Source organism: Jaculus jaculus, chromosome 6 (genome assembly GCF_020740685.1).
Source record: "Jaculus jaculus isolate mJacJac1 chromosome 6, mJacJac1.mat.Y.cur, whole genome shotgun sequence".
In the NCBI taxonomy this organism is placed as follows: Eukaryota; Metazoa; Chordata; class Mammalia; order Rodentia; family Dipodidae; genus Jaculus; species Jaculus jaculus.
Genome location: NC_059107.1, coordinates 39,515,573 through 39,526,000, shown reverse-complemented (window position 1 = coordinate 39,526,000; position 10,428 = coordinate 39,515,573). Strand labels below are relative to the sequence as shown.

At 49.8% G+C, this 10,428-nt stretch overlaps 1 protein-coding gene across 1 annotated transcript in view; it reads left to right on the top strand.

The window, feature by feature from the left end:
• The first annotated feature begins 1,436 nt into the window (after positions 1 to 1,436).
• Positions 1,437 to 10,428, top strand: part of Nup210 (nucleoporin 210) — a 106,341-nt gene continuing 97,349 nt past the window's right edge. Inside the window, exon 1 of the mRNA XM_045152547.1 lies at positions 1,437 to 1,609. Within this exon, the coding sequence (XP_045008482.1) occupies positions 1,437 to 1,609 (173 nt within the window). The remainder of the gene's footprint in view (positions 1,610 to 10,428) is intronic.

Sequence of the window (10,428 nt, the reverse complement as noted above, 5' to 3'; positions counted from 1 at the left end):
GGAAAACAACTGCTCTCTAATTTGATGGAGGCCCACTCCACGGGAGGGAATACATCCCTGATACTGAAAACCTACAACAGGGGTAGTCATGAGTCCTAAGGCGTAATGTCTGCTGGTGTCTAGCTAAATGTATATACTATGCTTATTAAGCTGCCCAGTAAGCACTTCCCTTAATGTTCATACCCATATATTAATGCTACTCTCACTTTTGGTTAGAGAAGCTTCTCTTTTCAGATGGCAGTGACCTTGGGATGACTCAGAAGGCACTATGATGTTGAGAAGTGACAGAGGAGTGCTCAGCACTGCAATATCTCTATCACACCTTGCAAGGCTCAGAGTCCATTGCGGAAGAAGTGGCAGAAAGAATGTAAGAGTAAAAGGAAGGGTAGGACTCCTTGTGCTCTTCCAGACACAAAATGGCCTAGATATCCATGACCTTGCAGCGCCTAACACTACCTACACAAGACCATCATACTAGGAGGAAAAGATGATGACATCATAAAGAGAGACCTGAGACTACATAGTCAATTCCAGGTCAGCCTGGACTAGAGTGAAACCTTACCTTGAAAAACAAAAAACGAAAACCAAAAAAAAGAAAAAAAGAAAAAGAAAAGAAAAAAGAGAGAGAGAGAGGGAGGGAAGGAGAGAGAGAGACTGATTGAGAGGGGGAAGGGGTATGATGGAGAGTGGAGTTTAAAAGGGAAAAGTGGGGGGAGGGAGGGAATTACCATGGATTATTGTCTACAGTTATGGAAGTTGTCAATAAAAATGTCTGTGGGGGGCTGGAGAGATGGCTTAGCGGTTAAGCGCTTGCCTGTGAAGCCTAAAGACCCCCATTCGAGGATAGATTCCCCAGGACCTACGTTAGCCTACCTACGGGGCGCATGCATCTGGAGTTCATTTGCAGTGGCTGGAGGCCCTGGTGCGCCCATTCTCTCTCTGCCTCTTTCTGTCTGTCGCTCTCAAACAAATAAAAAACAAAACAAAACAAAAATTAAAAAAATAATAATAAATTTGAAAAAAAAACAAGAGTCTGTGAAGTGTGCACTGGGATGAGGGACCCCGGCATTCCAGATGTGTCCTTGCACCGCGGCCAGGTTCACGGACACAGGCCCAGGCCGGGGCTGGGATGAACGAGCACCACGAGTCTGGAAGGCTCGGCTCGGCTTTGGGCGCCGGGGGCGGTCAGACCACGCGCCAGGACCCTGGGGGGGTTGAGCGGGAAAGCGGGAGCGCGCGCCCCGCCCCGCCGCGCCCCGGGGTGGTCTCGGCGGGCGGGCGGGCGGGCCTCTCCTCCCTTCGCGCGCTCGGCCGGCCGCGGGGGCCCCGGAAGTGGCCGGGAGGTCCCTGCCCGGCCCCGCCCCTGTCACCTGCCGCCGGCCGAGGGCGCGAGCGGGCGCCGCGGAGCGGGCGAGCGGGCGGGCGGCGCGGCGAGGATGGCGGCGGGGGCCCGCGGGCTGCGCCTGTGGCTCGCGCTCTGGGCGCTGCTGGCGCTCGGCCCCGCGGCGGCGGCGGCGGCCAAGCTCAACATCCCCAAAGTGCTGCTGCCCTTCACGCGGACCACGCGCGTGAACTTCACTCTGGAGGCGTCGGAGGGCTGCTACCGCTGGTGAGGCGCGCGGGGGCCGGCCGGGCGCGGCAGGTGCGCGGGGCGGGGGGCGGCTCAGGCCCGGGGCCGCCACGGGAGCCCGGGGCCGCGCCAGCCCGGCGGGGACCGACCGACCGACGGACGGACGCACGCGGCCCGGGCGGCTCGTCGCGCGTGACCCCCGCGGCGTGCACGCGCGTCGCCGCCGCTGCGCACGGCGCGGCGGTGTGGGCGGTGCGCGAGGCCCGGGCCGGCCCGGCTGGGGTTGGGGATCGGGGGCGAGGAAGGCGGCAGGGCCCCGCGTGCGGCGGATCTCGGGGTACCCCCCCCTTCCGGCCCGGGACACCCAGGGTTTTGGGCTTTGCCGGTGACGCCCTACTGCTGTGGGGCTTGGGTTTGTGGAGAAGGGGGCCGGGCGTCCGTGGGAGACCTCGTGCTCGTTGGGCCGCTCAGGGAGGCGCACAGCCCTTCGATGAGAGGATCCCAGGCCCGTCCTACACCTGAGAAAGAGAAACGGGAGGCCAGGGAGTGAGGTGCTTCACCCCAGATGCCCCTGGCCGAGGGCAGGCCGACCTGATCGGGTTTAGGGATGAGGGGAGCAGCGTGCAGTAGCTGAGCGCGGGCTACTGGGTGTGACCGGGCCGCACCCTTGTCTCCCTGCCTGCTTCTGGGCGGATGGAAAGGAGTCCTTGCCGCTAGGCTGCACGTTACTGTACCTTTCCTATTTGGCCCGAGGTCGGGTCCTGGCTGAGGCTTAAGGTTTGGCACGCTGCTGCAGAGCTGTGTGTGTTTAAAGTCTCATTAATATTACTTGTATGTGTATGTAAACTATGATTCCCCCGGATCTTAGACCCACATTCGGTTACTGGTGACACTTGTACCTATTTAGGTTTTGAAATCCCCCCTAAAGGGTGCAGAGTGTATTCCTGACTTTTCTGCACTGGGGAGGCAGGAGGATCAAGGTCAAGGAGGATCAGTTTAAGGTCAGTCTGGGATACATAGCAGGACCCTTGTCTTAGAGAAACAAAATATAGTAAATTAAAAACAAATGGCTGTACGCCTTTAATCCCAACACTTGGGAGGCAGAGGTAGGAGGATTGCTGTAAATTCAACCTCACAAAATATAGTAAATAAAAAAAATGGCTGTATGCATTTAATCCCAACACTTGGTAGGCAGAGGTAGGAGGATTGCTGTGAGTTCAACCTCACCCTGAGACTACATAGTGAATTTCAGGTCAGCCTGGGTTAGAATGAGACCCTACCTCAACCTCACTCCCTCCCAAAATCTAACATTTTGGGCTACAGAGATGGGTCAGCAGTTAAGGCATGCCTGCCAAGCCTGATGACCATGGTTCAATTCCCCAGTACCCCTGTAAAGCCAGATGCACAAAATGGCACATGCATTTGGAATTTGCAGAGGCTAGAGGCCCTGGTGTGCCATTCTCTCTCTGTGTCTCATTTTTCTCTGTCTCTGCTTGCAAATAAATAATTTTTTTTTTTTTAAAAAGGGCTGGGAAAATGGCTCAGTGGATAAAAGGTCTGTGTAAGCATGAGGACCTGAGTTCAGATCTCCAGCCACCCTGTAAAAGCTGGGGTGACTTGCAGTAACCATTGCAGAGTCAGGAGTATTTCCCTGGCTTACTGGTTAGCTTGTCTAACTGAATTAGTGAGCTCCATGCTTAGTGAAGAGACCTTGTCTCCAAAAAAAAAAAAAAAAAAAAAAAAGAGAGAGAGCCACTGAGAAAGACACCTGAAGTTGACTTTTGGCCTCCACATACATGTTCATGCACACACACAAACGTGCATACACACATGTGCACATAACCATATGCACATACCAAGAGAAAAACACCAGTGCACCTCCTGAAGTTCAGATTGGCCCTGTCAGTGGCTTTTGCACTTGGAGGTATGTATTTCTGTTTGGTATCAGGCTGAACTTGAGCTTTTTCTGTATCGCTGTCTGGAGCCTTGTTCTGTGTGGGAGCATCAGCCGTTGGTTAATATTCAGAGGAGATGCATGCTCATTCTCTTGTTAAAGTTGCCTGTTCTTTTGATAGATGGGCAAGATAGAGGAAGCTGGTTATTAAAAACAGCTGGCTTCAAGTGCATCCCTTTGGATATGCTTGTGCACATCTGTTTTTATAATCTGTTTTTATAATAACCATTTTCCTTGTTTGTGTCCCCCCACTCCTCCCCAGTACACTTTTCTGAGAGTTGTTGATGGATGTTGGCAGCTTTAATTTACTTGGTAGGAGGAAGGGGAAAAGCCTTCCTGACTTTTGATGCATCAGGGAAATGCTAAACACCTTTAAGTTGTTCAGTGTCTGATCCTTAGTTCTTATTGCTAACGTGCGCCTTCTCTGAGGTCTGGGGGTTGCAGACTCCCCTTCACTTCACTGGAAGATGGTCTGTCAATCAAGCACTGAGAATGTTTTCTTTATTTTTAGAAATGCTATTCTGAATGTAGTCATCTCTTGCCGGAGTTTTGGAAGACGCTCCCTTGGAGATTTATTTTAAGACTTGGCATGTAGCTTCAGTCACCTGTACTCACTGGCCTCTATCTGAGGAGTTCATTGTTAAGTCTTTAAGAAGAAAAACAAAGAAAATTTAAATCCTGCAAGGCCCTGCGAGAATTTTGCTTGTCCTTTGAATTTGCTGCTGAGCTCCAGGTGCACTGAAATCATTGCATGCCTGAGCCAGTGGCTTCAAGGTTACCTTTTCCTATTTCCTGACTTGTAGCATCAAATAACTGTACAGTTTCAGGCTGGGAAAACTATAGACATCATCTGATCTGAACTGCCCACATTTAAGGTGGGAATATCAGCTTTAGGGAGGAAAGTGATGGGAGCAAGCTCATGTAGAGTAGCCTGGCAAGTCTGAGGTAATGCCAGACCTGCTTCCCTGCCTCGTGTACCTGGGACATGCCCTCTTGGGCTGATTTGCCAGGTTCGTTGATCCAGTTGAATCCAGCCAGTGTTGCTGCTTGTGTAATAGGTACGTAGGTTTATCATAGATATTTTACATCATTGAAAGTTATTTGTAAGGGTATTTTATTAGTTCCCTTTAAAGGTATAGCTTTGTATAGAAAATGGCACTAAGAAGCTGGAAGAATTGAGAAAAAAAAATCCTTCCCTAGGTTTTCAGTTTTACTCAAATGCAGCCACCATTTTGGTTTCCTCTTAGCTGTTTCTGAGACAAGACTGCTGCCTGTGGTTTATTGAGGAGATGCTCTGTTGGGAAGTGGAGTTGGGTAAAGGAGAGGATAGGGGCTCATCCATAGGACCCTCTGGAGTTGAACTGTACCTTGGGCTGTCTTGTCCTAAAGCAAGGGAGACCAAAATCTGAGCGTTTCTATTCATTGTCAGTCACAGGCTGTCTGTGTTGCATAACCTCCCAGTCTCTTGGGTGGAGAGCCCTGCTGAACTCCCCTTGATGAGGTAGGGGATGAACCTTCCTAGCAAGGCTCCCCTCAGGCCCCAGTTGTACTGAGCTTAGCCCACACTTACCCTTCTCCTTTCCTGCCCCTAAAAACCTCTTCAGGGTACCTTGGAGCTGCCTGGTATGCTTGTCAGGCCTGGTCTTGACTTGGTCACACCTGATACTCCTTCCTGGGCTGGGGAGTCACTTAACAAATAGATGACAAGTAGCTGTACTTTTTATTTTATTTATTTATTGGGATTTTTTTTTTTTTTTTGAGGAGGGTTTCACTGTAGCCCAGGCTGACCTGGAACTTACTCTGCATTCCCAGGTTGGCCTTGAACTCACAGCAGTCTTACTACATCTGTGTCTCCCAAGTGGTGGGATTACAGGTGTGCACCACTACACCTAGCTAGTTGTGATTTTTTTTTAAATATATTTAATTAATTAACTTATTTGAGAGAGAGAGAAAGAGATATATATAGAGAGAAGGCGCACCAGGGCCTCCAGTCACTGCAGACGAACTCCAGACCTATGCATCCCCTTGAATATGGCACTAAGCCATCTCTCTAGCCCCTAGTTGAGATTTTTTATATGAGCTGGAAATGATTCAAGGTTGGTGGAATTTATAGCTAATGGTGGGACTTAGCTGAGTAAGATGATGCCCTTAAACATGGCTGTGAAGGGCATCAAGCTGAGAGAAGAGCAGCCAGTATGGAGTGTGTGTGTTTTTCTATAGAGTGGTCAGGTCACAATTCTTTGGAGTCTAGTCTGGCTTGTGTGGGTTCTAGCTGGAGGGAACAGCAACTGCCGAGGCTCTGGGGTGGGGCTTGTTGGAGGAAGTGTATTTGGTGAGGTTAGGCTATCAGAAGTGAGGTTAGAAAAGGTTGGCAGAGCCAGGTCACATGAGTGAGACCTTGTGGGCTTTGGTTAGGGGATAGGAAGGAGGTTGCCAGGTCAGGTTCTGGGTGAGGTTAGGTCAGGCCTGGTTTTCTGGGTCTTTGCTTTTCTAAAAATCAAGTGCTTTTGGACCTCTGGGCTACCTGGCAATGGTTCCCAGGGCTGAGCTTGGCTGTGGGCCTGGAAGTACTCTTTCTCAGCTCCCCTCTGTAGACTGTAGAAGCAAGGCACCTTTTCTAAAAGGAAGAATCAGTTTAAAAGAAAAAAAATTGAGAGAAAGATTCAAGAGGAAGTTAGATGTGACTAGACTGTCTTTTGGCTTGAGTTGATCTGGAGCCCCTCTTGTTTTCTTCCTGTTTCCTTTGTGGGTTGCCCACTCTGCCTGGGCTCAGGCAGCCCCTGAGGTGGCTTCTGCTTTCAGACCCAAGCAGGTGTGTGGAGGGTGGGATGACTTAGCCTGTCAGACCAAACCCCCTTGCCCATTCTTTGCACAACTCTCACTTCTCTCTCTTGTTTTCACTTTGACTTTCTGGCCTGAACTTCCTGCGTCCCCGGGTTGTCCTGGTCATCTAACCATTGTTTGTCCAGTTCATTGGTAGCCAGAACAGTCAGCAGTGTGCACTCCATCCCTGCTGCCCATCCAAGAACCTTCATCTTGTACAACTGAAATGCCTGCTCTCATGCTGGCAGCTACCCTTCTACTCCCCTCGCCACCCCTGCCGAGGTAGGGTCTCACCCTTGCCAGGCTGACCTGGAATTCACTGTGTAGTCTTGGGTGACCTTGAACTCATGGTAATCCTTCTACTTCTGCCTCCCCAGTGCTGAGATTAAAGGTGTGTGCCAAAATGCCCAGATCTTTCTCTCTCTCTTTTGCTTTTCTTTTTTTTTTTAAATGAGTGGGGGAGAGAATATTGGCACACCAGGGCCTCCAGCCACTGCAGTGGAATTCCAGACGCATGCCCCACCTTGCGCACCGGGGCGACCTTGTGCACTTGCGTCACCTTGTGCGTCTGGCTTATGTGGGACCTGGAGAGTCGAACATGGGTCCTTAAGCTTCACAGGCAAGTGCCTTAACTGCTAAGCCATCTCTCTAGCCCGCGGCTGTTTCTTTAGTGTTCTTAATATTTGCCTGTCTTCTGAGGGCCTTTGCTGGCAAGAGTTGACCTCAGTCTTGAATGCTGGTTGCATCTGCATGTCTCTGTGGGTTTTCTATTAACACTAGTATGTGTAAGATTTCCTTTTAAATTACCTTTTCAGTAAAGAAGAATCAATTTAGAAGAAAGTGCTGCTTGCATGTTGGGACTAAGTTGAGTGATAGAGGGTCCAGGTGGCTGGGTTGGTTTTTGCTGTGAGAAAGTACCTGAGACAACTTAAAGGAGGAAAGGTTTGTAGCAGCACATGTTTCAGTCTGTGGTGGTGTGGGCATCATGATGGGAGCCAGTGGCAGGGAGGGCAGCTCACCTCCTGGCCAGGAAGCAAGAGAGAGACCTGAAAGCACCAGGGTCCCATCGTTATCTTCATAGGTGATACAGTCTCCTTTACAATGCTGGGCCAGAGCACCCTGCCAAAATCAGCTGATAGAAGGGAATTATTTATTTTGGCTTACAGTCTTGAGGGAAAGCTTCATGATGGCAGGGAAGAGATGGTGGAGCAGAGTCTGGACATCGCTTCCTTGCCAACATCAGATGGACAACAGCAGCAGGAGAGTAAGCAAACTCTACAAAAGGGAGCTGGCTATAACACCCCTAAGCCCACCCTCAATAACACACCTCCTCCAGCAAGGCTCCACCTCCCAAATTGCCACTAGCTGGGAACCAAACATTCAAAACACATGAATTTATTGGGGAGACACCTAATTCAAACCACCACAGTGGGTGTATCTCCAGATGTCCTAACTGTGGCAAGATTAAGTAACTTCTTACAGGTTCCACACTTTCCCAGTCACACCAGACTGCTGTTCACGTATTTAGTCTGTGACTTTCTGGGGATGTTGAAGATTCAAACCATAGTATAGGGACAGGCTATGAGAAAGTACCAGTATTTCTTATCCAGGCAGCTGTCCTTGCTGCCCAGAGGCTATAGGACCAGAAGGGTTAGTAGACTGTGTTTCCCACTGATGGTCAGAGGAAACCAAAATTGCATAGCCAATTTTCTTCTAATTCCTTTGTATATTCTCAACCCTAAACACTCACACACACACATACACACACACACACACACACACACACACACACACACACAAACCTTCTTTGGTATCAGTGATGTTCATTTCAGATGAGGAGCCGAGACCAGGAGCCTCACTGCAGATAGCAACAGGGTGGCTGACTCCAGAGTGCAGCCCAGTCCTAGGATGCCAGAGTAAATGTGCCAGCATTTCTCATCTGGTGATTAGTTTGTTCAGCCTCCTTCAACAAGTTGTTAAAACTCAGTAACACTTTAAGAAAAAGTGTGGGAGCCGGAGAGATGGCTCAGTGGTTAAAGGAATTTGCTTGCAAAGCCTGAAGACCCAGGTTCAGTTCCCTAGTACCCCCCACCCCACACACACTGAAAGCCAGATCCACATAGTGGTGCATGTATCTGGAGTTAATTTGCAGTGGCAAGAGAACCTGGCATGCCCATACTCCTTTTTCTCTTTCTCAAATAATTTAAAAAAAAATTAACAAAAGAAATAGTAAGGGTGCATCTGCAGGCAGGGGTTGATGAGGTAGAGGCTGAGGCCACATTCTCCAAGGTCAAGGAGCCCAGTCCTCCTGTGGGCAGCACCAGGTAGGGGTGGCAGGCTCTTGGCTTTGTGTGCCCAGCACAGGGGAGCAGGGTTGTGCCAGACGAGGTTATCTGGGACCAACTACATTAAAGCTATTTTTTTCCTTTTTCTGTTTTTTTTTAAGTTTATTTTATGTATTTATTTATCTATTGGGGGGAGCGAGAGAGAAAGAGGCAGATAGAGAAAAAGAAAGAGTATGGGTACGCCAGGGCCTCTAGCCACTATAAACAAACTCTAGCAACATGTGTTACCTTGTGCATCTGGCTTTATGTGGGTATGGGGAATTGAATCTGGGTCTTTTGGCTTTGCTGGCAAGTGCCTTAAGTGATAAGCCATCTCTACAGCCCTTAAGCTGTTTTTTAGGGACATCTTGACATCCATGTGACGGTTTCCTCCTATGCCACCTGGGATGCAAAGGAACTGTGTGGTGTTTCATTGTGTTTGACACAGAATAATTGTGTAACAAATGAAAGTTGCTGTAGGTGTTATTTTCCACTCAGTATCAAGGGTCTGATGAAATATGGCTGCAAACCTTAAAAATTCAGTCTGGGGGATTTCATCTCCTAATCTTTGCTATGCATGACAGGAAATGTAAACCAAAATGGGTTCAAGCAGTAACGAAATGTGATTTCAGCTCATGAAATGCTGAGGTGGATTTGTTTCAATATGTGGTGGTTCAGACCTGCATTCTCTGAGTGCAGTGGGGAATACAGTATCACCAGGGTCTGGTTCTTAACCTTATGTCATGGCTATAGCCTCCCTTGGTCCTCTCTTAGAGTAGCAATGTGCTTTTGCAACCAGACACCCTCCCAAATTTTAGTACAGGAGGGCATGGCCTTAGCACCTGTTCTGAATGAACCCATGCTTCGTACACAGAGTGCAAACCCCAGCTGTGGCTGCACATGGCTTTGGTTGGCCAGGCCCTAATATTGTGCCTCCCAATGGCCAAGGGAGGACAGAGCATTCTGGAGCCGCCTAGCTGAGAGAAGAGGTTTGAAGTGAGGGAGGGGTCTCTGAGCTGAGATTAGACTTGAAGTAAGATGGTACAGGCTCCTGCCAGTATTGTGCCTGCGGCCCATAACACTGCCTGGGCCTGACTCTGCCTGTGGCTCCGTGGATGTCTGGCTGGGTGTTGAGGATGCCCATTGAAGAGGTCAGAGCCAGGCTTCATTCAGGAAAGAGAAGGGGCAAGTGAGCATGACCTGTACTTCCTCCTTGGAAAGCAGTCACTGCAGCCAAAGTTGGGGGAGTATTGTAGGGCTGCAGGCCCTGTTTCCCTGAACCTGAGCACTCTGGTAAGGGCTGTGTGTTTGTGTCCTGTCCAGTCCACCCCAGTTCTGTGCAGTCAGATGCCGTCTCTCTTCCCATTGTGTGGATGAGGGTGTGGTGGCTCAAGGTCACAGGCAAGTGCCTTAACCACCAAGCCATCTCTCCAGCTCACACTGTTGCCTTAAAAAATTGTTTGTTTTCAAAGTAGGGTCTCACTCTAGCCCAGGCTGACCTGGAATTCACTATGGAGTCTCAGGGTGGCCTCGAATTCACGGCAATCCTCCTACCTCTGCCTTCTGAGTACTGGGATCCAAGGCGTGCGCCACCATGCTGGGCTCACTGTTGCCTTTTTTTTTGTTTGTTTGGTTTTTCGAGGTAGGGTCTCACTCTGATTCAGGCTGACCTGGAATTAACTATGTAGTCTCAGGGTGGCCTTGAACTCATGGAGATCCTCCTACCTCTGCCTCCTGAGTGCTGGGATAAAGGCGTG